Consider the following 27,087-nt stretch of genomic DNA (forward strand, 5'->3'; position numbering starts at 1 on the left):
ACCCAATCCTCCAACACAGCACACATATTCCAATGCCTAACCGCCAATACCAGAAAGTTGTGACGAATTGCTACAAGCGAAGAAACCAAGAGGCTGGTGCCAATTTGCCAAATGGATAAAAATGTCCTACCAGGCCCCTTGGGCAACCAAGGCAACTAACCAAAGTCCATAGCTAGGTCAATACGCAAAGGAAGCTGACCTAAAAGGAAGGGAGGGCAGGAGATGCAATGAAAGCAGGAACCTGACTGCGAACTGAGGGCTGCCGCAGCTGTTTAAATGCGGTTAGCCCCGCCCACCAGCCGGCCCTATTGGTCGGCTGGAAGGCTTGGCTACGGCAGCAGAAGCAATCAGGAGATGCGGGAAGTTGCTCCCGCTCACAACCCCTCCCCTCCAGAAGGAGGAGAAACCTTCCAGGAGCATCACCATTCCTGGATGAAGGGGAGAGCGTGATGCTGAGAGGAGTTTTAGCTGGGCTATCTTGAAGCTGCAAGGAGGATACTTACAGTGTATTTGTCAGGTGACCTGTGCCTCTAACTTTAAGGAAGCAGGAAAACGCGGTGCCCTAAGTGTTAACAGGTTGGGAAACTCTGGATTGCACAGTATGTACTATACTTGAACAGTATGGGGATGATATACTGATTGCTGCCAGCACAGTAAGAGGTCAAGGCTGTCAATCTCTCATGGTTATAGGAGCAACATTGTCTTGACTTAGTGTGGTGTAAGGTGTTTGCGTTTCTTATTTTACATTCTAACAAGGATAATTTGGGAGGCGGTTAAGAAGAAGTATACAGGCCGTCTTTAAATATGAGCCCATTGAGACAGCTGCCAAGGAAACTCTATTTATAGAGCTTGGAGTTTCAACAGTGTTCCTTTAACTGCTTCCTTCCTTCCAGTCAAAGTGAAAGAAATAGGTCAGAACCAATAGCAGAAAGCTTTTTTTAAAAAAAATCTTTGTTAAAATGTTTGCAATTATATTTTCTCTGCTGCATAGCGGAAGGTTTGCGGTGATAAACAAATTTGGATAAGCACGTTCTCAAGGAAACTGTGAAACAGTATTTGTATACCTGTCTGTGGATCTAAACTAGATATAGGGCAGTTTGGAATAATAATAAATAATCAAATGATCTGAAGGGTATCTAGTGAAAGTAACTCCATGGAGTCTTGTCATCATCTTGTCAGTTCTGAATTATTGCAGGCAGGAAGTTCAGGGTCTTGGAGATACCAGTCTCAGTGGAATGAAGCTCAATTGCAATGGCAGAGCTTGCAGAAGATAGAATTGCAATTATTATTATTATTATTATTATTATTATTATTATTATTATTATTTTGTATCCCGCCCTCCCCGGCCAAAGCCAGGCTCAGCGTGGCTAACAACAGGTAAAAATAGTACAGGGTACATAAAATCACACAGGGTACATAAAATTGCACTTAGCTAAAGTGGTGCTTCAGGTTAAGAACAGTTTCAGGTTAAGAACGGACCTTCGGAACGCATCAAGTACTTAACCCGAGATACCACTGTATACTTGTTTTGTTTTGTTTTGTTTTTTATTAAAGATTTTCTTGTTTTACAGAAGTATGTGTAATGTCTCTCGAATTTTTTCCATGTAACATTTTTACAAATCAGTTTCATTTGTTGAGACATTAGGAAGAAAAGGGGTTTGGGGGAAGATGGGTGGGGTCAGGTGGCGATGTTTCTATTTTGCTTAATGTATGTAGGGTTTGGTGTCAGCGTTACTCGTGCAGGTTCTCTGCTGTTCACTTGTGTTCCTTTGGTGGTGAGAGAGGTTGGGGTTGGCCTAGGGTGTGGTTGTTTGTTTGTGGTTGGCTGTGGTGGTCTTTGTTTTCATGTGTGAGTGGGGTGGGTGGGTGTTTTGGATCAGGTTAGCCATATTGATTTGTATGCTGTTGGTGGATTTTTGTCGTTGTCTTGTTGGGCTGTGTATGTGATAAAGGGGAGCCATACCGGGGTAAAGGCGTCTTCTTCTGTTTGTCCCCGTGTCAGTTTCAGTTTATTGGTTAATTTTTCTAGTAGGGCTGTTTCCCATACTATTTGGTACCATTGGTCCATGCTTACTCCTGACAGGTCTCTCCAGTGTCTGGTTATAGTGTTTCTGGCTGCTGAAAGTAGGTGGGTTATGAGTGCTTTGTGGTGTAAATGGGCATTGTTGTCTTGGAAGATGTTTAGTAGGGCCAATTCTGGGGTGATGTCTAATACTTGCTTAGTTATTTTATATATTTCTCGTAAGGCTGTTGTCCAGAATAGTTGGATTTTATGTGCCTGGCTGTTGTTACCCTCCTCCACATGAAGCCTCCTAATATGTGGAATTGGATTAATATTCTTTTATAGCAGATAGCCAGCCTTAACCCACACGCGGACGCCCCTGGAGGATTCCCTGCCTGAGAGAAAAGCCTACGAAGGCATTCTCTGCAGGCCTCCGGGGTCCGCGCTGTGACCTCAGAGGACAACCAAAAATAGAGATTTCCAAACCAAGCTAATTGGTCAGCCAAGCAGGGGGCAGATGGATCTGCAACAGCCGCAGGTGACATTAAACTCCTGCATTTCCAAAAGTCACTAGCCAAGCAATTCGCAATTTCCCCAGAGGGACGAAGGTTATACAGTAATTTAAATCGAGCCGGGGTGTTTGTCACATCCCTAATAAAAGAAGAATTGATACAAATGATCCTTCCAGTTATATCCTAGATATATAATTGAAAGTCTGGGAGGGTTTGGGGGCCTATTCAGTGGAAAACTACTCAGGTTTTAAATCAATGTTAGCCAGATTTGGGGCCGCCTGATCCAAAGTAGAGCTGAAATACTTGCATTTAAGCGGATTAGTCCTATTGAAATCAATAGGGCTAAATCAACCCTAATCCAAATAATTCAATTTAAAACTATTGTAGAGCAAACTGTATGTGTGTCCAATATTTTTGAAGAATTCTTCCCCCGCTTTCTTCTGCTGGCACTGGAAAATGAAGATGCAACAGACTCCATCTTCCCCCATAATCTCTCTGCCTACAAGCATGAGAAGAATTCTGTGTCCCCTTTTCTTGCTTGTCCACCAGAGCCAAATAGCATGGAACCCCCTAGATCAGAAGATCAGCAACTGGAAGCCTAAGGGCCGAATTTGCTCTTACCCCACTTGCCAACTCAGAGGCAAGATGGCACATGAGGAAAGAGTGGTCACTGTAGCCATCCCATTTTCTGTCCAGTATACTTTGGGACGTGGGTGGCGCTGTGGGTTAAACCACAGAGCCTAGGACTTGCCGATCAGAAGGTTGGCGGTTCGAATCCCCACGACGGGGTGAGCTCCCGTTGCTCGGTCCCTGCTCCTGCCAACCTAGCAGTTGGTGCTGACCTTTAAAGCCCTAAACGGCTTCGGTCTTGTATACCTAAAGGAGCGTCTCCACCCCCATCATCCAGCCTGGACACTGAGGTCCAGCACCAAGGGCCTTCTGGTGGTTCCCCCGCTGCGAGAAGTGAGGTTACAGGAAACCAGGCAGAGGGCCTTCTCGGTAGTGGCACCTGCCCTGTGGAACGCCCTCCCAGCAGATGTCAAGGCAATAAACAACTATTTTACTTTTGAAAGACAACTGTTTAGGGAAGTTTTTATTGTCTGATAATATTCGGTTGGAAGCCGCCCAGAGTGGCTGGGGAAACCCAGCCAGATGGGTGGAGTATAAATAATAAATTATTATTATTATTATAAATATACATCCTCTCTCTTCCAAGATCAGATCCATCAACGACTCTCCTCCACCTTAGCGGCGGAGCAAGCTGATCGGGCGCCTGGGGTGGCACATGTGCCCTGCGCCCAGGGGTGGGGCGAGCTGGGGCAGGATGCCCCGTGGGGCCTCTGAGGAGTCTGCCTGCCTCCTCCCACTCAGCCACCCTAGAGCTGAGGGGGAGGCGGCGGGTGGTCCGTTTGGGGCAGCCTAGAGCCTGCGGGCGCCCAAGCCCTCCGCGTCACTCCCAGGAGAGACGCGTGGCTCGGGCACGCTGTAGGCCCCACGGTGAGTGCCGCCCGCCATTTTGTTACCCCCCTCAGTGGTGACACCTGGGGCAGCCCACCTCCACCCCCCTTCCTCTACCCCCTCCTCAAATTCTTTTGCCAGGCTGGAATATTTTTCAAAGATTTCACTCAAGGATTTTCAACCTTTAGTCATTTATAGGAGTCTTTAGAATACATCTCACATTGGATAATGTGGACTGATTTGAATTCCAATCAATTTTACCTCAGTGCAGAAGCTGTTCTCCGCCCCGCCCCCCACCATGTAATTGTTTAAGAAACCGAGAACTGTCATTTGAAAAAGGCTTAGTGTACGGAACTGGATAAATAAATTTGGTTAATAGAATAATCCTGCGAAAGTGCGAGCTGAGAGTGCAGCTCATTTGACTCTGTGCAGGCTTTAAAAGAGCTCTTTCCTGGTTAATCCATTCTGCTATTCTGCCATGGCTATGTAAGCTTTTCTTCCCCCTTGTTACCCTGAATAAAGAAGTTAGATGTATCATAACTTTTCAATTTGTAGACTATGAATAACATTACTTAGATTGTACAGAAGAAATCCTCCTGCTGGATCCGTCGTCGTCTAATGACACCACATCTAATTGGCTTATGTCAAGAAATACATGCGTTCGCAATACATGCTGTAAATCCTGTAAATGTCTAAAGGATGAAGAAACAGGGTTAAGGCAGAGCAACAGCAAATGCTTCAGGGGTCTCACATGTCATATTCAACAAGTGTACAATCTGTGCAGTACAACTAGTTGAACAGGACACCTGTACAGCCATTCGTGTGTAACATTAGACTGCATGGTCCACAGTGGTACCTCAGGTTACAGACACTTCAGGTTACAGACTCCGCTAACCCAGAAATAGTACCTCGGGTTATGAACTGTGCTTCAGGTTGAGAACAGAAATCGCACAACGGCAGCACGGCAGCAGCGGGAGGCCCCATTAGCTAAAGTGGTACTTCAGGTTAAGAACAGTTTCAGTTTAAGAAACTTCCAGAACGATCTAAGTTCTTAACCCGAGGTACCACTGTACTCAATAGGCGTCCAGTCTTTCACACAAATGCAAGTATGTGTGTAGAGTCAGCTTGTGTTCAGGGTAAAGTGTGAACCGTCTTGTTCTCCCTCACAACAAGTTGCGTAGTCTTGTCAGCATACAACTCCTGTGCTCAGAGATCTGCACTGGTTGCTGATCTGTTCTTGGGCCACGTTCAAGATACAGTTGCACCTTGGTTCTCAAACTTAACCCATTCCGGAAGCCCATTCCAAAACCAAAGTGTTCCAAAACGAAGGCGCACTTTCCCATAGAAAGTAATGCAAAATGGATGAATCCATTCCAGAATTTTAAAAACAACCCCTAAAACAGCAATTTAACGTGAATTTTACTATCTAACGAGACCATTGATCCAATAAATGAAAGCAATAAACAATGGACTGCAGTCACACAATCAGTCAATCAATTAGTAGCTGAACTGGGTTCTATACAGTCACAAAAACAAAACAAAGAAGCCGCAAAAACAAAAACGCAAAATAAATAGCAAAAACAGGCAGACCTCAGCGTAACACTCAAAATGGAAGTGTGGCACTCAAAACGGAGCATGTTCGGCTTCCAAAAGAAGTTCGCAAACCAAAACACTTACTTCTGGGTTTACAGTGTTTGGGTTCCAAGTTGATTGAGTACCAAGGCGTTTGAGAACCAAGGTACCACTGTATTGCTATTAGTATAAGGTAAAGGTAAAGCTACCCTTTACCATTAGGTCCAGTCATGACCGACTCTGGGGTTTCTGCGCTCATCTCGCTTTATTGGCTGAGGGAGCCGGCGTACAGCTTCCGGGTCATGTGGCCAGCATGACTAAGCCTCTTCTGGCGTAGCAGAGCAGCGCACGGAAACGGCGTTTACCTTCCCGCTGGAGTGGTACCTATTTATCTACTTGCACTTTGACGTGCTTTCGAACTGCTAGGTTGGCAGGAGCTGGGACCGAGCAACGGGAGCTCACCCCATCGCGGGGATTCGAACCGCCAACCTTCCGATCGGCAAGTCCTAGGCTCTGTGGTTTAACCCACAGCGCCACCCGCGTCCCGCTATTAGTATACAAAGCCCTTAACAACTTGAGATCAGTTTACCCCTTATGTGCCCACTTGTCTGCTTCGATCAGTGGAATTGGCCACATATGATACCTGCTCCACATTTGTAAGAACTCAGTTGTTTTGTGTGTCAGCTCCTAAACTTAGGGACTCCCTGCCTATTGATATCAATCAGTTGCCTTCACTGTATTTTTTGGGTGCCTGCTATAAAGCATTTCTTATTTAAGACAAGCCTACCCACATGCTTAGAAAGCTGTGATGAGTCTTGACCTGTTGTAGTCTGTTGTTGTTTTAACTCTCTGTATGTTTCAAATTATTGCTGTAAACTTTTATTTTGATGATTGTATTATTTTATCTTTTTGTGATCCTCTTTGAGGGTTCTTCTGCAGTTGAATAGTGTATACTTTTTATGAAATAAATAAATAGCCTACATCTCATAGATTATAAAGATGCATGCCCTGGCTTTCGTTTCCTCATGTGATGCTAGAGTGCGACAGAATGTGGAAAACCTTTCATGTTGTCCCTTCCTACGCTCCAGACTCATTGCAATTCCTTCTTCCAGCTATCCATTGCAGTCTAAATCCAAATGGTATTGATCTCTCCGTCCACACGGAAGGAATTAACCTGCAACTTGAAGGCGAGAGAGTGGACTCATCCTCCCATAAGAAGGAGAGTTCTTCCAAGTTGCTCGAGTCCAAAGGAACACCGAAGAGACAGCACGGGGAGCCAGAATCATCTAAGGTAGGCATGGCCTAATGGTACATTTATATTCAGAAGGAGGGTCTGTACTAAGTGGTGAGTGGACGTACCTCTATGCAGAATGTTTCAAGCTCAATCTCTTCTTCTTTCTTTCTTTGGCGATCACTCGTAGCTGAGTAAGTTTGTCTTCCATAAACGCAGTTTTAACAATGAGTCCGTAAGTGACTGCGGAGGCCAATTCTGGATCCACACGTCCTTCCACAGTGGGGACATAGGTTTCCTGGCAGGAGATGATCACGGTGTAGATTTGCCAAGCGTGCCTTCCTCTTAGCACATTTCTCCCTTACGTCCTGAGTTTGAGCGTCTTCAAAGCCCATCACACCTTTGGTAAAGGTTGTTCTCCAATTGGAGCGTGCACAGGCCAGTGTTTCCCAGTTGTCGGTGTTTATACTACATTTTTTCAGATTTGCCTTGAGAGAATCTTTAAACCTCTTTTGTTGACCACCAGCATTACGTTTTTCATTTTTAAGTTTGGAATAGAGTAGTTGCTTTGGAAGACAATCATCAGGCATCCACACAACATGACCAGTCCAACGAAGTTGATGTTGAAGAATCATTGCTTTGACACTGGTGATCTTTGCTTCTTCCAGTACACTGGCATTAATTCGCCTGTCTTTCCAAGCAATGTGTAAAAATGTTCGGAGACAACGTTGATGGAATCTTTTACTAGCGAAAAGGGTCTTGGATAGCCAAGCTGTCCGGGAAAAGGTGCTTAGAGATGCACCACTGCTCAGTGGCAGAACATTGGCTTTGTGTGCAGAAGGTCCCGGGTTCAAACCTCGTCATCTCCAGCTAAAAAGATCAGCTGTCAGGTGGTGTAAAAAACATCTAAGACTTCGGAGAATTGGATCATGCCATTCAATAGCCGGCTAGATGGACAATCTCACCTGGTGCAAATAGCAGCTTACTATGTTCCTGAAGGTGCTGAAAGCTGTACTGTATTTCTTTTCCTTTCTTTGGCTTAAGTTTGCTTTTGGAGGTACAGAGAGTTAATGTCCATAGAAAGCAAAGCAGCTGCAACGGAACCTTTCCCTCTTTTTATCGGAATGATCCAGAGTGAGATCCGTCCTGCTGGGACACAGCCAGTCTCAGAACATATTTGATGCTGGCCGGCTAACAAATGAGCAATCAATAGGCTAATTCAAATGGGTTTTTCACAATTAGGGTGCATCTTCCAGACCAGTAGGTTTTCACATGATCCGCTACAGAGAATAGATTGCATTTCCCCTTTCTCCTTCAGATTTTCCATCACTGAACCCTGGTTTCTTTAACTGGGGGTCTCTCTTTATTTAAAGTCTTATGATAAAAACAGTACAGTATACCCCCAATAGAGAGTCAGTCCCAAGTACATACAGTTGTTCCTGATGTTTGATGACATGCTTATGGTCATTTCAGTACTAAAAATTCTGTGTGGAAGTTAGATTCTTCCTCTTAATCCCAAAGAGTCCCGTCCCCCATCATTGTAAAGTGAATTGTGGCATTATTGAGTTTCTTTCGTGTTGACCATGAGAGATAGAATTACATTTCCCCTTTAAAAAGCAAGTGCATTACTATTATAATATCTGAGCCAGGGACAAACTTCCAGTACTCAACAAAAAAGTAGGAAAAAACTTTTTAAAAAATAGTAGTTGAGATCTGATGTTCTCTTTGTTGACAAGCTGCTCAAATGTGCATCCTGCACATTTAAGAGAAGAAAGAAAACTGTCTGTAACATTGTTTGTTACGTGTTTTGAGGCCTTTTTAATGTCTCCCCTGCCATATAATTAGTTACCAAAAAAGAAGACATCAAATAACATTAAGGAAATGACTGATGGAGCTAACACAAAGGCAGGGAATTGTATGTCCATTATGGTGGGGCCAAATTAATCACTGAGCTAGCTGACTGAATACCCTGGTTCATTTCTCAGGTAGAATAGCAAGTCCAAGGCAATGAAACACCCACATATTTGCATGAGGATTCGATAAGCTTCCCGTAATTTTTAAGGGTTTTAATCGGGCTGCTGTTATGCTGCTGCTGCTGCTGCTGCTGCTCTGTTTTGTGATTTTTATGGTTTTCCTGGACTGACCACAGCTTCAGTGATAAATTGCTGGTTGCTGTTCAGTAGATTATGTGTTTTTCAGGGAGTTTGCTTTTTAATTATGCTGTTTTATATCTTGTTTACATGTTGTTGTGAGGTACGTTGCAAGAAAGGTTTTTCTAAAAGGCAAGAATATACAGCCATTGAACAAATGAATAAAAGCTTGTAGCCCAGATTGGGATTCCTCACGCATATGGACCAGATTTAGCCCACTTTCTCTCTCGCTCTCTGTTTGCAGTGTCTGTTGAGGGGGCTCAGAACTGACAGGGTTAAGAGTTCTGAGTGATGACGCCTCACATTCTGAGGGCGGGCAGAGAACACGGAAGGGGCGTGGATTTCTCTGTGTGTTTTTCAGTCTGCGTGTTTGCTTCAAGGAGAAAGGAGCAACATGAGTTGCGTCTCACCGGGAAGATTTACGATGTGTTGATTTGTACAGCAATAAAGACTTTAAGATAAGGACACTGCAGCGTTCAGCCTGAGTTATTGACTTCGCACGAAGAACGTTCAAGCTTCTCTTCCGCTGTGTTTTATGCTCTGCTGAGTCAAAGGTCCCGGGGGGAAGACCAGAGCTGCGCAGGAGAAGTGTGCCGGACCCCCGGTCGAACTTGACCCCGCCGAATAGGTTATGGAGACCAGCAATAAAGATAAGCAACGTTCGTGCGTGTGAGGAGACTGCAGGCAAAGAGGCCAGCAGCCAAAGGCCAGCTAAGGAGTAGCCGGAGCCAGCTGGAGCGAAGGGAGCTCGCTGGGAAGGATCTGCCGGACCGGGAGGTGCTACTGTATCGTGAGTAGGCCGGGCCCCGGGGAGAGATGGCAGACAGCCATGAATCGTACTCCGTCCCTTTTGAGAGGCTGGACGGCAAGAACTGGGAAGAGTGGAGTAGGAAGCTAAAGGCCTGGCTACAAGCCAAGGGTCTGTGGGAGGCGGTGCAACAGGCCCCATTGCCCCAGCCAGGAGCCGGAGCAACGGCAGCGGAAGTCGCAGAAGCCCATGCCTCGCGCAGAAGGAACCAGAAGGCCCTGGGAGCTATAGTGCTCAGCCTGGAGGGTTCACAACTGCCATTGGTTGAGGGGCTTGAGACTGCTGTAGAGGCCTACCGTGCGCTGGAGAGAGTGCACCACAGAACAACAGCTGGGGCAAAGATACACACCACCAGGCGCTTGTTTGAGATGAAGCTGCGTCCTGGGGTCAGCATCAGGAAGCATGTAACTGAGATGCTTTCTGTGTTCAACCAGCTGAGATTGCTGCAGGTGAACTTCTCAGAGGAGCTGAAAGTTTATATCTTGCTCAGCTCTCTGGACAAGAGTTATGACAATTTGTGTCTAACTCTGGAGTCAATGGATCCACAGCAGCTGACGCTGGAATATGTGACCGGCCGTCTGGGGGATGAAGAAGAACGGCGTATCAGAGAGGGCAAGGCTGGCTCGGGCGGCTCCTCCAGCAGCAGGGGGGCCAGACCAGCGGAGTGCTCTGTTCAGGCTTTTTCCGTTCGCCGCTGCTTTGTTTGTAACTCCCCGGACCACTTGTGTCGCAACTGCCCACAGAGAGCGAGAGAGCCAAGGCAGGATGCGCCCAAGGTCGTTTCCCATGGGAACCAGCCCGGGAGAAGAGGCCAGCGTGGAAAGTCCCAGAGTCGGCCGGAAGGGGAGGACAGCGTTTTTCAACTGTCTGCGGCGATGGCGGTTTTGGACAACACCACCTGCAGCGAGAGCTCCAAGGTCGGGAGGAGCAGGAAGTCAGTTGCTAAGGCAACAAAGAAGGACAACTCCAGAGGGGGGAGGGTCCTACGTTGGGTTGTTGACTCAGCTGCGAATGCCCATTTGGTCACAGCGCCACCTGATGGACAAATGTGGAACTGCAAAGCTGTTTCAACTGAGAAAACTGTTAGATTTGCTACAGGTGCACAGGGCCGTGTAACCCATATTTCTAACTTGTTTGTCTCTTTTTTACAGGCTGAATTGAAGGTTTATGTTCTCCCTGAGATAAAGCATTGCTTGCTGTCTGTACCTTCTCTTTTACAGGAGGGATATTCTGTGAGTTTTGAAAAAAATGTTTGTACAATTTCCAGAGGTGGAGAGCAACTGGTACGTGTTGAAAGAAATCAGAACAACCTCTTTGTTCTGGAATCACCTCTCGAGGGTGAGGGGAAAGCCACTGACCACACTCATGTGTCGTGTGCTTGCGTGTGGCACAAGAGGATGTCACATGGGTCCTGTGAGGACGTCCAGTTGTTATCAGAGTGCACCAAAGGTTGCAAGGTAAAAGAATGTGGTAAACCTTTGAAGTGCAAGGCTTGCAGGAAAGCCAGAAACAAGGGATTTAGCCATCCCAGGGTGGAGAGGGTCACCACAAAGCCTTTTGAGCTTGTGCATGCAGACCTTTTAAGTATGCCACAGCCAAGTCTGGGCAAGGCCAAGTGGCTGATGGTGCTGACAGATGATTTTACTAGGAACGCATGGGCGTTCACGCTGAGAACGAAGGAGGAAGCAGCGCAACTGATCAAAGATTGGGTTGCAGAGGTGGAACAGAGGTTCTCCACCAAGGTGCAAGGTTTCCAGTTTGACCGTGGTTCTGAGGTCACTGGGTCTGCTCTAAAGGGTTTCTTTCGCCAGAGGGGGATACGTCACAAGGTGACTTCTCCTCAGGAGAGTGGCGTGGCAGAGCTGAGGAGTAAAGCTCTGGTCCGAGCATCCGAGATTCTACTGGATGACTCTGGTTTGCCTCACAGTTTTTGGGGGGAGGCGGTAAAAACGGCCAATTTCTCGATGAACAGGTGCTACAATGAAGTGGTAGGTGACACCCCGTATTTCCTGCTTCATCGGCAGAAGCCGCTTGTGCATTTCTTTCGCACTTTTGGTTGCAGGGCCATGGTGCCTGTACCAAAGTGGTTGCAGCAAGAAAGTGGTCCAAAGTACCAGGAAATGATCTTCTGTGGGTATGAACCCGCGACCAAGGGGTGGAGATTCGCATACCCAGAAGGTGATCAGACCAAGCTTCTGGTCAGTAAACAGGCTGAGTTCTTTGAGCAGGATGGCTGGGCAAGGCTCAAAGTGCGCTCTGACGTTCACTCAGATTGTCTGTCTGACTCTGAGGAGGAAAGAGAGCCAGAGCCTGAACCTGCTGGTGGAGACCAGGTCCCTGAACAGAGTAGGGCGTCTCCACAGGTTGTGAAGAGAGTGTCCAAGAGTGAGCCCTCATCTCCTGTGCGCATAATGGAGAAAGCTCACAGACGTGTCAAGTCAGAGGGGGAGTCTTCTGATGAGGAAGACGCACACGCTGGCCCCAGTGGGTCAGGAGGAGCACCCCAGTTTGTGCCCAGGCGGTCTTCAAGGGCAACAAAGGGAATTCCACCTGAGAGGTTTCAGGTCACAAATGCGTGGGTTGGTTTCGCACAGTGCGAACCTGAGGTTTGTGAGGTTCAACAGGTGCCTAACAACGATGCCAGGAAGGGGCGGAAGGCAATGGGGAAGGTGTTGAACACTCAGAAGTCCCCTCAGAACGTGATTCGAGAGGGGGTGTTGAGGGGGCTCAGAACTGACAGGGTTAAGAGTTCTGAGTGATGACGCCTCACATTCTGAGGGCGGGCAGAGAACACGGAAGGGGCGTGGATTTCTCTGTGTGTTTTTCAGTCTGCGTGTTTGCTTCAAGGAGAAAGGAGCAACATGAGTTGCGTCTCACCGGGAAGATTTACGATGTGTTGATTTGTACAGCAATAAAGACTTTAAGATAAGGACACTGCAGCGTTCAGCCTGAGTTATTGACTTCGCACGAAGAACGTTCAAGCTTCTCTTCCGCTGTGTTTTATGCTCTGCTGAGTGAAAGGTCCCGGGGGGAAGACCAGAGCTGCGCAGGAGAAGTGTGCCGGACCCCCCGGTCGAACTTGACCCCGCCGAATAGTGTCCTGGTGGCACCAGCTAATTTGGCTTTTTGGCCTGGCAGTATTGCTAAGGGCAGGATCTGGTTCAATGTATTTTCTTGATAAAAAAAACTGAAAGCAGGGCAGTGAATCTTCTGCACCAATTTTTGTCTCTCCAAATTTGGCAACCTGTGTAGATCCTGTTTCTGCTATTCATGGGGTAGCTAAAGTTGGCCCCTAAACCTTCCCTGCTGACTACTGGAGATCTTCCTCTTCCTCTCTGATTCTGAAATCCCCGTCCCCAACATCGCCTGTCTGGTTTCATGCCGAAATTCACAGCCTTAAGGGCTTAGGATGCTGAACTGATGACTTTGCCTCGGTCCGGGAAGGGAACATCCCACACGCCAAAACAGATGCACCATTGGTGTGTATGCAGATGTGTATCTGGATAAGTATCCTTACTGTATAGTTGTAAGCCTCTTAGAAGCCATTCTGCCATATTTGTGGTATATGAATGAATGAATGAATGAATGAATGAATGAATGAAATGTTTTTCTGGGCTTTACTTAACTTGCTGGGTGCATCTTTTGATGGAGAAAAAGATGTATGGTCTTCCCAGGAGGACATTAACTGATCCACGTGTCTAGTGGTGTGCGCCGTTCAAGTTGGATCTGAGCTAGATCTTCCTGTCTTCTCAGTGAAGAGCGTGAGCATTCGTCGTCCTGCTTCTTTTGAGTGTCGTTTAACAGAATTATAAGCTTCCATCATAAGTCCCCTCAGCCACGTCTTCTAATGTGTTTGTGGCATAGATATATATGGTGGTTGGAACCCATCTGTTTCAGGAAACAAAGGAAGAGAGTGACTTTGGGTGTGAGACTTTGGGTTGGAAGGTTGCAGCGACTACTGTGGCTATGGAGACTGATGCAGAAGAGACTTGTTTTGTTGCAGCTGGAGCAGATGAAGATGTTCGGTTGTGCTGCTGCAGGTGTACCATAGCATTTATTCTCTCTGCATTCCTCCCGGCGGTCATTTGTCCTCTGTTTACTGCTATGGATACATCTTTCTCTCCCTTTGACTAAAATGGTCAAAGGCCTGGAAACGATGCCTTATGAGGAACGGCTAAGGGAGCTGGGCATGTTAGCCTGGAGAAGAGAAGGGGTAATATGATAGCCATGTTCAAATATATAAAAGGATGTCACATAGAGGAGGGAGAAAGGTTGTTTTCTGCTGCTCCAGAGAAGCGGACACGGAGCAATGGATCCAAACTGCAGGAAAGAAGATTCCACCTAAACATTAGGAAGAACTTCCTGACAGTAAGAGCTGTTCGACAGCGGAATTTGCTGCCAAGGAGTGTGGTGGAGTCTCCTTCTTTGGCGGTCTTTAAGCAGAGGCTTGACAACCATATGTCAGGAGTGCTCTGATGGTGTTTCCTGCTTGGCAGGGGGTTGGACTCGATGGCCCTTGTGGTCTCTTCCAACTCTATGATTCTATGATTCTATGATTCATACACAGACACAAGCAGTATTAAGACTGCATTCCTAAACCCAATGGAAAATCTGCACAAGGACAGTGAATACAGTGATACCTCGGGTTACAGATGCTTCAGGTTACAGACGCTTCAGGCTACAGACTCTGCTAACCCAGAAATAGTACCTCGGGTTAAGAACTTTGCTTCAGAATGAGAACAGAAATCACATGATGGCGGTGTGGCGGCAGCGGGAGGCCCCATTAGCTAAAGTGGTACCTCAGGTTAAGAACAGTTTCAGGTTAAGAACGGACCTCCAGAACGATTTAAGTTCTTAACCCGAGGTACCACTGTATGAGAATATGCCATCCTGTCAGTAGCAGAATTAAGCCAATAAGATCAGGAGGTGTTGGACAATTTTGTCCAGCCGTTATGTCGAACAATTCTTCCTTCTCCTTTTTGTTCCTCATCTTTCTTTTCACAATATTTTTTCCCATTGAAAGTATGGTGAAAGAACAATAGGGGCATGGGATAAGCGCTGTGGGATGGTGGCTCTCCATGCCGTGTGTGTGTTTGTGTTGCGTTTTCTAGTCAAAACCAACTTTAAAAAAAAACAAACACGACAACAAAAATCTAGCCTCATGAGAGCTGGAAACTTGTTCTTGTTAAAATGAGGTCTGAGCCGCTCAAGGTGCTGGAGATTGCCTTAGCGGATCGATCTGCAAACAGGCCGCCTTCACGCCGCTCCGGTTAAAGTCTTTCAGCAGCTCCTCTTACTCAAAGTATTCAGTAGGGAATCCAAATAATAGGTACTGACTCTCTGTGTACAGCTGCCACTTCAAAGGCCTCCAAAGGTTCCAGCAACTTTGGAGCTTGATGTGGTGTGGAATTCTGATGCTGCCACAAACATCAGTCAGTTTCAAGGCAGCCTGCCTCCCTTGTGACCCATTTTCTGGTGGCTTTGTTTTATTTATTTCTCTCTTCTTTTTTGAAGCAACAGCAATTAGCTCTTTGTATTTAGCGTCCCCATTTGGAACACTCCACTTTTCCCTTTTGACGCTCAGCGTGTAATCGGCAGCTCCTAATAGCAGTTTGTCGCCGTGCTTTCAATTTGTCTAAATTGCAGCGTTGTGACTGTTTGATAGGAGCGGGCTTCAGACGGAGGGCGATTTGGATCAGGGGCGGCAATGGTGCTACTCGCAGCAAAAAGTTGTGCTGACGGTTTTAGCTGCTGCCCTCTGGCTCCTAGCTTGGACTGTTCTGCCCAGATAATTAGCATTATTTGTATGATTGCGTTGGGTGGCAAGGCACAGATGGCGGGCTGCTACTGCATTATCTCCTGTAGTGACGCATCAGTCGTGTTTTTAGGGCAGCTTAATGCCACCGTCATCTCTGCCATTGAGTAGGGAGAAGGGAGCACACAGTGAGTCCGGTTTTTGAACCAGGAAGGGCGGGGTATCAATAAAAAAATATTATTATTATTATTAATATATGCACACACCCTAGGAGCAGGGATCTTGAAAGCTGGCGCGGCAGCGAGGACTCATAATCAGGCAGATTATGAGAGCCAGTGTGGTCTAGCGGTTAGAGCAAGCTTCCTCACACTTGGCCCTCCAGATGTTTTGGGCCTACAACTCCCATGATCCCTAGCTAGCAGGGCCAGTGGTCAGGGATGATGGGAATTGTAGCCTCAAAACATCTGGAGGGCCGAGTTTGAGGAAGCCTGGGTTAGAGTGCCAACCTAGGATCTGTGAGACCAGGGTTCAAATCCCAATGCAGCCATTAAGCTCACTGGGCCAGTTGCTGTTTCTCAGCCTAACCTACCTCACAGTGTTGTTGAGGGGGTAAGGAAGGGGGGAAACCATGCACTCCACCTTGAGCACCTTGGAGTTGAAAAGTGGGATATAAATTCAGTAAATAAATAAATTTGTGGGGGCAATGCATAAGGCAGGAGCAGATGGAGAGGGAGGAACCAACTCTTTATTGTCAAAAGTACCCTTAAAAGTACTAGTGCCTGCCACAGGGGAAGAAATGGAGGCATTGAGAGATTTTACCTTCTTGGGCTCCATGATCACTGCAGATGGTGACAGCAGTCACGAAATTAAAAGATGCCTGCTTCTTGGGAGAAAAGCAATGACAAACCTAGACAGCATCTTAAAAAGCAGAGACATCACCTTGCCAACAAAGGTCCGTATACTTAAAGCTATGGTTTTCACAGTAGTGATGTATGGAAGTGAGAGCTGGTCCATAAAGAAGGCTGATCGCCGAAGAATTGATGCTTTTGAATTATGGTGCTGGAGGAGACTCTTGAAAGTCCCATGGACTGCAAGAAGATCAAACCTATCCATTCTGAAGGAAATCAGCCCTGAGTGCTCACTGGAAGGACAGATCCTGAAGCTGAGGCTCCAATGCTTTGGCCACCTCATGAGAAGAGAAGACTCCCTGGAAAAGACCCTGATGTTGAGAAAGATGGAGGGCACAAGGAGAAGGGGACGACAGAGGATGAGATGGTTGGACAGTGTTCTTGAAGCTACCAGCATGAGTTTGACCAAACTTCGGGAGGCAGTGGAAGACAGAAGTGCCTGGCGTGCTCTGGTCCATGGGGTCACGCAGAGTCGGACACGACTAAACGACTAAACAACAACAACAACAAACCTTAAAAGTTAGGGAAAGGCATGTCCATTAGTCCTACTTCTCTCATCTACTCCTAGGTGAGGCAGAGAGGCCCGACCCCTGATCTCAGCTTATGTATCTTCCCCACCTGAGCTGCGAGCAAGCAGGAGTGTGTCTGTGTTACCTTCTGCTCCTCCCACTTCACTCCTCTTCTGGTCCTGGGAGACAGTGGAGCAGGAGAGGTGGAGGCAGTAGGAGGAGTTGTGGAAGCCCTTGACGCTCCACCAGCCTGACATATCTCTCCCTCCTCCTGCACCCGTTTTTCACGCTCCCATCCTGGGCACAAAAGTGGCAGGCACTGGTTGGGGAACCGCCAAGGGAAGAAGGCTCAGAGCCCAGGGAGTGGTGGTGGGACAACGATGAGTGTGCAGAGGGAAAAAAGAGAGAATAGATTAGGAGTAGGAGGTGTCAGAAGCTGAAGAGGTAACAGGGTTTAGTGAGCAGGAAGAGGCTGTGGCAGAGGGCAGTCCAGAATCAGAAGCAGAAGAGGAGGCTGGATAGGAGGAGGGCCCAGAGGCAGCGAGGAGGTAGGCTGCTGAAGAAGCCTCCTTCTGTGAACAGCTCCCCTCCCTGCTAGTCTCCCAGAACCAGAAAAGGTATGAAGAGGGCAGAGCAAAGACAGTCATGGTGACGTTGTCTCAGATTGCTTGAGAAGGACCTGGGGGAGGAGAAGACTTAGGAAACTGTGGGGTAGTCCACATAACTGCCTCAGAGGGGCAAGATCTACTGGGATGAATTGCTGTGCTCACTAGGCCTGGACTCCTGAGTCGACTGTGTTTCCTTGAATAAAGAGTTAACTTCACTGAAATTGTGTAAATTATTGCCGACCTACTCAGTACTCCCGCTCTTGACACCTATTGAATTCAATAGGACTTAATTTATGCTTAGACATGTATGGGACTCTCCTGTAAAAGTGCAGTTAGAACAAATGTGGGCCAAGCATAGCAAAACTAACCAGCTTTATAACAGTTACAGGGGGAAAGATATAAATGTGATGAATTTTTTTGCAAATTGTTTGGCATTTTATCAATTTTTTACAGGATTGTTTATATTGTAACATACAATTTTGGGTGGTTTTTTAATGCTTTAGTTAATTACTGGGACCATAGGATATGTGTAATTTGTTTGTATATAATTAGGCTTTGCTTAAGTGACTTTTTGATTAGTCTCGTTCATAGGTGACGTTCTAATCTGATGACTTCTTCCTTCCTTGTATTCGAAAGAAATGGAAATGAAACACATAATGCTTTATGCAAGTGGAAGGAGCACATCTGAAAACTGCTACTTGCACATTATTCTTTTGATGTTTTATTGCACCATTGTGATTTGTGGAGCAACTCAAGTATTTCTTCTTTCTTCTTTCTTCTTTCTTTCTTTTTACAAAAAGCGATGTGCAGCTTTGCAATGGGTTTGCAGACCAGCCCCCAGGTATTTAATGACACAATTGCTCTGATAGTGGAAATGGTAGAAATGTGGTTTTTTTGGGGGGAGGGGGGAAAAGCACCCTAGTTCCTGATGAAAAGAAACTGAAATATATATAAAAATTAAAATGTATCAGAGAAGCAATCTAGTGGTTAAAGCAAGGTGTTCAACGCCTCGCTACTTGTGCTGCAGATACATTCACGAAGATTTCCAAGCTGTGTTTACAACAATAACTTCATTAATCTTTCCAGTTATTTCTCAGGAAATGTCTAATGCAAAATAGATTAGTGGCTCACAAGACAGCTCACGCGAGGATTTCAAAAACTGAAAATAAAAAAGAAAATGGAGGGAAGAGGCAGGGTGGGTGAGAAGGAGGGAGACACTCCTCATCGCTTTGCAAATGGGAACCATTTGTTTAGCCCTCGTCTCATGCTTTCCAGGGCTGTTTAATTTGCAAAGGATTTACAGTGGTACCTCTGGATGCAAACAGGATCCGTTCTGGAGCCCCGTTCGCATCCTGAAGCAAACGCAACCCGGGTCTGCGTGTGCGCGGGTCACAATTCGCCGCTTCTGCGCATGCGTGTGGCGTCATTTTGAGCGTCTGCGCATGCACGAGCAGCAAAACCCGGAAGTAACGCGTTCCATTACTTCCTGGTGGTCACGGAGTGCAACGCGAAAACGCTCAACCCGAAGCTACTTCAACCTGAGGTATGACTGTATTGCAATGATTTCTAATGGGGAACTTGAAAAAGGGTTTTCTCCCTGGCAACACCCAGGCTGTGAAAATTCCTGTCCCATGATCAGAACTGTCCCAAGACGTTTTGGCACCTGAGGTGAATCACAAAATGGGAAGAAGGGAAGAAGGGGTGAGTGAAGGAAGAAGAGGGGAATAAAGATCTACATCCGGAATAAGGTGGGGCAGCTCCACCAGGTACGCCGGCTGAGACCCTGCCTGTCCGCAGACTGTGTTGTCAGAGTGGTGCATGCTCTGGTTATCTCCCGCTTAGACTACTGCAATGCGCTCTATGTGGGGCTACCTTTGAATGTGACTCTACACTACAACTAATCCAGAATGCGGCAGCTAGACTGGTGACCTGGAGTGGCCGCCAGGACCATATAACACCGGTAATGAAAGACCTACATTGGCTCCCAGTACATTTCCGAGCACAATTCAAAGTGTTGGTGCTGACCTTTAACTCCCTAAACGTCCTCGGCCCTGTATACCTGAAGGAGCGTCTCCACCCCCATCGTCCAGCCCAGACACTGAGGTCCTCCTCCGAGGGTCTTCTGCTGGTTCCCTCACTGCGAGAAGCAAAGTTGCAGGGAACCAGACAGAGGGTCTTCTTGGTAGTGGTGCCCTCCCTGTGGAACACCCTCCCACTGGATGTCAAGGAGATAAATAGAAGACATCTGAAGGCAGCCCTGTATGAGGAAATTTTTAATGTTCGATACTTTATTATGTTTTATATATTCTGTAAGCTGCCCAGAGTGGCTGGGGAAGCCCAACCAGATAGGCGGGGTATAAATAATAAAACAACTTCTTCTTCTTCTTCTTCTTCTTCTTCTTCTTCTTCTTCTTCTTCTTCTTCTTCTTCTTCTTCGGAACCTGGGGGGGGAGGGGGGGTGGATAAAAGCAACCTTACCCAACAGTTGAAGTAGGAATCAATGGCTGTTGGGCATGGGGTGGGGGGCCCTCTGTGAATCATGCTGGGTGGGTGCAGTGCCCAGGAGACCCCCAGAGGGCAGACCAGAAGCACCTCCTATTTAACTAGAGCCCATTGAGCATAGATTCTTTTATTCTCTAAGGCAGGGGTGTAATTGGTCTTTAGTCATGAGTGGGGAATCTGTGGCCTACCAGCTATTGCTGGACTCCATCTCCCATCAGCCCTAAATAGCATAGCCAGTGGTCAAGGATGATGGGAGTTGTAGTCCAGCAACAGTTTAAAGGGCACTAGGTTCCCCATCCCTGCAACAAAACCCATGGACCATAGCTCGCCAGGCTCTCCTGTCTTCCACTGCCGCCCCCCCCCCCGAGTTTGGTCAAACTCATATTAGTAGCTTCGAGTACACTGTCCAACCATCTTGTCCTCTGTTGTCCCCTTCTCCTTGTGCCCTCAATCTTTCCCAACATCAGGGTCTTTTCCAGGGAGTCTTCTCTTCTCATGAGGTGGCCAAAGTATTGGAGCCTCAGCTTCACAATCAGTCCTTCCAGTGAGCACTCAGGGCTGATTTCCTTCAGATGGATAGGTTTGGTCAAGGTTTGCATTTTTAATCCCCACGACGGGGTGAGCTCCCGTTGCTCGGTCCCTGCTCCTGCCAACCTAACAGTTCGAAAGCACGTCAAAGTGCAAGTAGATAAATAGGTACCGCTCCAACGGGAAGGTAAATGGCGTTTCCGTGCGCTGCTCTGGTTTGCCAGAAGCGGCTCAGTCATGCTGGCCACATGACCCGGAAGCTGTCTGCAGACAAAATGCCGGCTCCCTCGGCCAATAAAGCGAGATGAGCACCGCAACCCCAGAGTCGTCCGCAACTGTACTTAAAGGTCAGGAGTCCCTTTACCTTTAAAAGCTTTGCAACTATGTTCTGAACCAACCAGTGTGGCGTAATGGTTAGAGTGTTGGACTAGGACCTGAGCCAGATAAGGCTCCAGAAGAAGTCTGCTTAAATGATCCATTTGTTTACAAATGCATATTTGGCATGTTCACATGTCACGTATTCAGGCAAAACATCTCGGATGTCCTTCAAAGAAACTTAAGGGGCAAACCAGCTCTTAGAAAAAAGCATGCAAATAAAAAATAATTCAAGAACCATCTTAGTCAAACCAAGAAAAAAAAAAAAACAAGGCTAAGCTTTGTGGAAATCATAGTATTTGACAGTTGGGTGTCTAATGCTTTTTCAATTGAGTTTGAATACCGAAAAATACTAAAACAATGTTTAGATGTCTGTATTCATTATTCACATGAGTTGAGTGATTGACAGCGTTTGATTATGCGAACTACAAATGTGAACTACTTTTAAGAGGCAAGTGGACTTGTCGCTTAATATTCAATCTCCAAAGCTTGAAAATAGTGATGTTCTATTCTTGCAACAGGAATTTGTACTAATGAGCGCAAAGTGCATTTAAGCTGACGGTATGAAATGCCTTGTATTTATTTCTCCCCGCCTCGAAATGTATCTATTATCCCTGAATTGCAGAGCTGTCACCTTAATTCTGATTCCCTTCTTTTCAGATTCCTGAGCATCCTATTGTCTTTTCATGTGTCTTGATTTCTGTGCTAAGCTACTGCTGAATTGATTGACTTATTAATGCTAATGCTAAAAATGATGAGGGAACAATCCTTTCACCAGGTATAAGGCATTGCGGCAGATTTTATTTGAGGTGCATCTTTTATCTAAAGTCAATGAACAGCATAGTTTGGTGCCTTTGCAGATTTTTAGAGGAAACTGAGCTCAACCGTAAATATTATTTCAGAGATGGCATTTCTGATGTTGTTGAACTACATCTCCATCACTGACTATTGGCCATGCTGACAGGGTCTGATGAGAGTTCCCTGCCACACCAATGAGAATGTTGGCACATGAATGATATTTTCTACCTGTACTGTTGGAGGCGGTTTGCTTCTGAGTACCATTTGCTAGAAACTGTAGGAAGGAAGAGTGCTGTTGCACTCAAATCCTGCTTATGACCTACCAACAGGCATCCAGTTGGCCACTGTGAAGATGCTGGACTAGATGGGCCTTTGGTGTGATCCAGCAGGCTGTTCTAACATTCTTACATTTTTCATTCTGAGAATTTTGTCTTTAGAAATAGGAGATCTGAATAGGTTGGATACTTCTACTATGGAGCTAACCATGGTGCTGTTGCTCCAATTGATGGCCTTTAGACTGCTATTCTAGGATCATTTAGTTCCTGTTTGGACTTGGGCCCTTTCTAAATAAAGAGTGCCACTCACTGTCAGTCATAATTTAAAGCCCCAGACTAGAAGATATATTTGCATTTTACTTTCCAATTGTCTGATTTTTGTGTGTGTAAATACTTGGCTATTGAAATTCATGCAGTCTCTTCATTGAATTCATTTCAACAAGCCACATTGCTGCCACTGCTTGGTTGAAGCCAATGTTATCTCTAGAATGAAAAGAACTGCGAAGCCCTGGATTTGTTGGGTAACTTGGCTGTAGGGGCCTTGCTAGGACATCTGCCTGTCCATCTTTTCCTGCTCCCAACATCCCATCCCATCCCCATGTGACCCAAAAGAAGAATCCAGGGCAGAGCTATGGCTTGAGTCTCAGTTTCTGGGGACTTCTAGTAGAAGAGAGAGACTAGGTGGCTGATGGCATCATAATTAGATATTATTTTGCAGAAGTGGCCTCTGAAGATGCTGTGAATATACTCAAGTATATTACAAATTACCATTTTTAATGTGATCGATCATAAGCTGAATGAACGACCGAATGTTTGAATGGATGATCGCCATCAGTAGCCATCAATAGCTTTCAGCAGTAGGAGCAGAATTATCTCAGATAAACAGGACATTGCCTTTGAGAAACCAAGAGGTGAACTGCCTTCCTTGGGTGTTATGAATTAACAAGCCATGAATTGGCCGAGGCTGCATAGTCAGGTCTGGAGAGCCCTGTAATCATGATATCAGCTGGCCTGTCATGCAACTTCTGGAAGAGTAAATGGGGAAAGAGGTCTGGAGGACTGAACAACTAGACGCAGGAAAGTTGTAAGAGTTTTGGATGTAAGACTGTTTTGGGTGAAAACTCCTGCAACATCCCAAGGAACAGTCCATCATTGCCCTGCTCCAAACACTGGATTACAAGCCTGGTCTGCAGAGCATGTGTGAATGTTTTGTGTGGTTGACCAGATGAATTCATTTTTTAAATTGAAAACTGGTACCACTGCCTTGTTCACTGGTCATCAGCCCCTACTCAGTCTTGGTCTACATTCATGGCATTGAGATCCAATTGTGTTTTCCCACCAGCTGCTTATATAAAAAGTCTTTCCCTTTTTCTGTTGCCCCATGTGCCTCCAAAATCTGTCCTGGAAGGTTGGGGGGGGGGGATGCTTTGAAGCAGATTTGGAGGCAGGGGGCTGCAGCGGGGAAAAGAAGAGGGGAAGTCTCATTGTAGGATCAGATGTTTGCTTGCATGATGTTGGTTATCATTTAGTTTGTATGTTTAAGAGATTTCTTTATATCCAAAGCAGTTCACAAAAATATGCAATAAAACATGATAGGAAAATTAGAAGGATGGAGCAAGAGAAAACCGCCTTTTAAAAAATTGCAATAAAGGCAGGCACAGCTGACAAGAAACACATCAGCCAGCAATCGCCCGTTTAAAATCCTGGCTAAATGAAAAACGATAGATTGGTGCCAACCAAACCTGCTTGGGGAGGCATTATAATAACTAGGGCAGCACTGATAAGAAAGGTCTCTGCTCAGCTCCCACCCACATAACTTTTGGTGTGCTCATATGTACCTTTTGCTATCCTATATATTAATAGCTGCCATTTACTCTCTGGAGGGAAGTAAAACACTGCTTGTGGTGCACACTGGGTTACGCTGCAGAGCCTTGTAGCATGTTAATTGCATCCCTCCAAAGGGCAAGTGCTCTGAGCACACAGGCTCCACCTGACGTAATAGCAGACACCTTTTTCATTTCTGCCTACCCAGGTGCCCACGAAAGGTACAAACCATTCCCATGTGTAAGTAGCCTTGAGTTATACTGAGGTTTAGAAGTGGAGCAGGCATTTCACCAGGACACACAGTTCCCTTACCAGACACCACAGACTCATGGGGCTTAAACCGTGCTCGTTAACAGTAGGAAGTTTATAGAAAGTTAATCGCAGAGAGAGCGCTAGTCCAACAGTTCTTAAAAGGCCTTGAATGCGGATTCAGCTGTCACGTGGGCAGCAAGGTCGATAAGACATTTGAAGGCCTAGTTAAAGAAAGATGCAAAATGTTTTCCCCCCAGTAAGTATTTCAGGAACAAATGCCTGATTAAAAGAAGCAACATCTGGATCCCGTGAAGATGTTCTATCGAGTATATTCAGGATTGTCTATCGTGGGTGTTGATTGCTAAATAATTAGAAAGCAATGAAAACTCAAGTCTTCTGTCCCTCAGAAGACTGTAGATACCTTTGATTGCCAACATGTAAACTTGGAAACATTACAAGAGCTCTGCTGAATCAGCTCAGGTGCCCAACTAGACTAGGATCCTGTTTCCCCCAGCTGCCAATCAGATACTTATTAGAAGGTCACAGGCACGGCATAAGGTCTGGAGTCCTCTCCTGTTATTGTACCCAGCAACTGGAATGCAGTGGGATGTGTCCTCTCAACCTGGAACTTCAGACCTGCTGATGAATCTACCTTTCATGAATTTGTCTAATCCCCTTTAAAGCTGTTGACGTTCCCTAACATTATGGGGGTCAGATTTCTAAGAGAAAGGCTTTTTTTTTTTACTTCTGCTGTTGCTTGATAAATAAGTTATTTATTATCTGGTTTGTTCTTTGTCTGTACCTGTTTCATTTCATACTAACAAAATTGTGTATGTAGTGAATTTTCCATGAAAAAGAACCCCTTGTTTGAAGCAGTAATCCCCAATTCTCCAGTTAATTTTTTGCAGTTGGCTAGCAAAATTGCATGTGTTTTGCTAGCCAAATCGCAGTAAAGGACTGTATGTGTGAGCAGTAATGAGATTAATTTTGGTCAATTAGATGATCCTCTATAAGACTTAAACATATGTATGTGCAGTGCTTTTTTAACAAATGCGTCTTCAAAGCCCTTTTTGTGATATTTGGCTATTAATCTACGCCCCATTTTCTGCAGTGCCTAACTTATTTCAGGCATTTCTTGGAGCATGTGCATTTTTGAAGCGTGTGGAGAAAGCAGCCGCCAAATTCAGCTCCAAGTGGAATAGCAGGTTGTTGTCGTTCTGTTTGCAGCGCTTGCATCTTGGCCATTGATTTGCAGAATTGAATCTGAAGTAATCCAATTAAGCGAGGAAAGAATTACATGACAAGCTTTGCCATCTAGATTTGCTTATCTCAAAAGAGAGTCTGAGGACTCCCGGTGATCAACGAAAGCAAGTGCAAAAGTGGTTGATTAATTTCCTTTTTGCTCTTATTGTCAATATACTGATGTAGAAAATCAAATTTTGTGTCCTTCAGAATCCAGCATGCCCATTCTCTCTCCAGTTTCCTTTTAACAGTACAGCAGCAGCAGTAACAGCAGCACCTCTGATTCAAGAAAGCAACCATAGCAATTTTCTCCAAAAGGGGCTTTGTGCATATTCTGTGCAAGCAGTGAAAAAGCAAATAGCTTAGCACTGGATACTGAATCCAGTATCCTTTAAAAAACCAGCTTCTGTATAGAAGTCATGACCAGGCCTTGATCTTCAAGCCAAACTACAGTATGGACAAGGAGGAGCCAGAGAGTTGAACTAAATAAGCACCAGCAATGGACTCAATCCCTGAAACAGAGTTTGAACTTGACAGTCAGGATAGGGGTATCCAACCTGATGCTTTCCAGTTGGTGCTGCAACGAAGCCCATCATCCCTGGTCCTTGGCCACGTTGGCTGGGACTGATGGGAGTTGTACTCCAACAACACCTGAAGGATCCCACATTGACTACCCCTGAGCTAGGGCTAAGGTAAGAGTTTAAATCAGGGGTCAGCAAACTTTTTCAGCAGGGGCCGGTCCACTGTCCCTTGGACCTTGTGGGGGGCCAGACTATATTTGGGGGGGGGGGAAATAATGAATGAATTCCTGTGCCCCACAAATAACCCAGAGATGCATTTTAAATAAAAGCACACATTCTACTCATGTAAAAACACGCTGGTTCTCTGACCATCCGCGGGCCGGATTGAGAAGGCGATTGGGCCGGATCCGGCCCCCAGGCTTTAGTTTGCCTACCCATGGTTTAAATCAACTAACAGTGCGATGGGGAATGGAATCCAGATTGTGAGAGCAAGAAACCCTTCCCTCTCTTGTCATGGTCCCAACAGAATTCATTCTCTCTCTCTCTCTCTCTCTCTCACACACACACACACACACACACACACACATAATGGCTGCAGCTAGCTTTGGAAGGGAAGTTCTGATCCAGATCTGCAGCTGCTGCAGTTGCCATGTAAAGCTGTCCCTGTGGGGTTGCTGGGGAAACCCAGCCAGATGGGTGGGGTATAAATAATAAAAATATTATTATTATTAACATTTAGTTTGGACCTTAGAGCTACAGGCCAAACTAGACATTCACTTAGATGTGTAAACTTGCAGCGACATGCCTTGTTTGCCCTCAAATAATTGCAGGTAAGGGGGAGTCTGATTCTTACTGGGGAACTTATGTCTTCACCACCCTGATTGCTCTCAAACACCCCCCCCCCCCATGTACAACCAGAAATCTTATAAAAAGCTCCTAGCATGCCAGGGGTGGTGGGTACAGCCCGGTCTCTCTGTGTGTGATATATCTATTTCTATCATGGGGGGGTGTGAATAAATACCGTATTTTTCGCTCTATAACACGCACCTGACCATAACACGCACATCGTTTTTAGAGGAGTAAAACAAGGGGAAAAAATTCTGAATGAAACAGTGGATGTATCATTTTTGTGCCTCATGCTGTGGCCACAGACATGTGATCTGATGGTGAGCTTGGGGTAGCCCAATGCAAAAATCCTGAGGATCCATGTGGATCCATGCTTTGTAACCACATTTTTGCTCCACTGCAGCCCCAGGC

General features: G+C 46.0%; 1 protein-coding gene across 3 annotated transcripts in view; it reads left to right on the forward strand.

The window, feature by feature from the left end:
• The window catches only part of SAMD12 (sterile alpha motif domain containing 12), a 202,676-nt gene that overhangs the window by 8,817 nt on the left and 166,772 nt on the right, over positions 1 to 27,087 (forward strand). For all 3 annotated transcript variants that reach the window (XM_053395393.1, XM_053395392.1, XM_053395394.1), the window contains exon 2: positions 6,657 to 6,835. In XM_053395393.1, the coding sequence (XP_053251368.1) occupies positions 6,657 to 6,835 (179 nt within the window). The remainder of the gene's footprint in view (positions 1 to 6,656; positions 6,836 to 27,087) is intronic.

Source organism: Podarcis raffonei, chromosome 7 (genome assembly GCF_027172205.1).
Source record: "Podarcis raffonei isolate rPodRaf1 chromosome 7, rPodRaf1.pri, whole genome shotgun sequence".
NCBI lineage: Eukaryota > Metazoa > Chordata > Lepidosauria > Squamata > Lacertidae > Podarcis > Podarcis raffonei.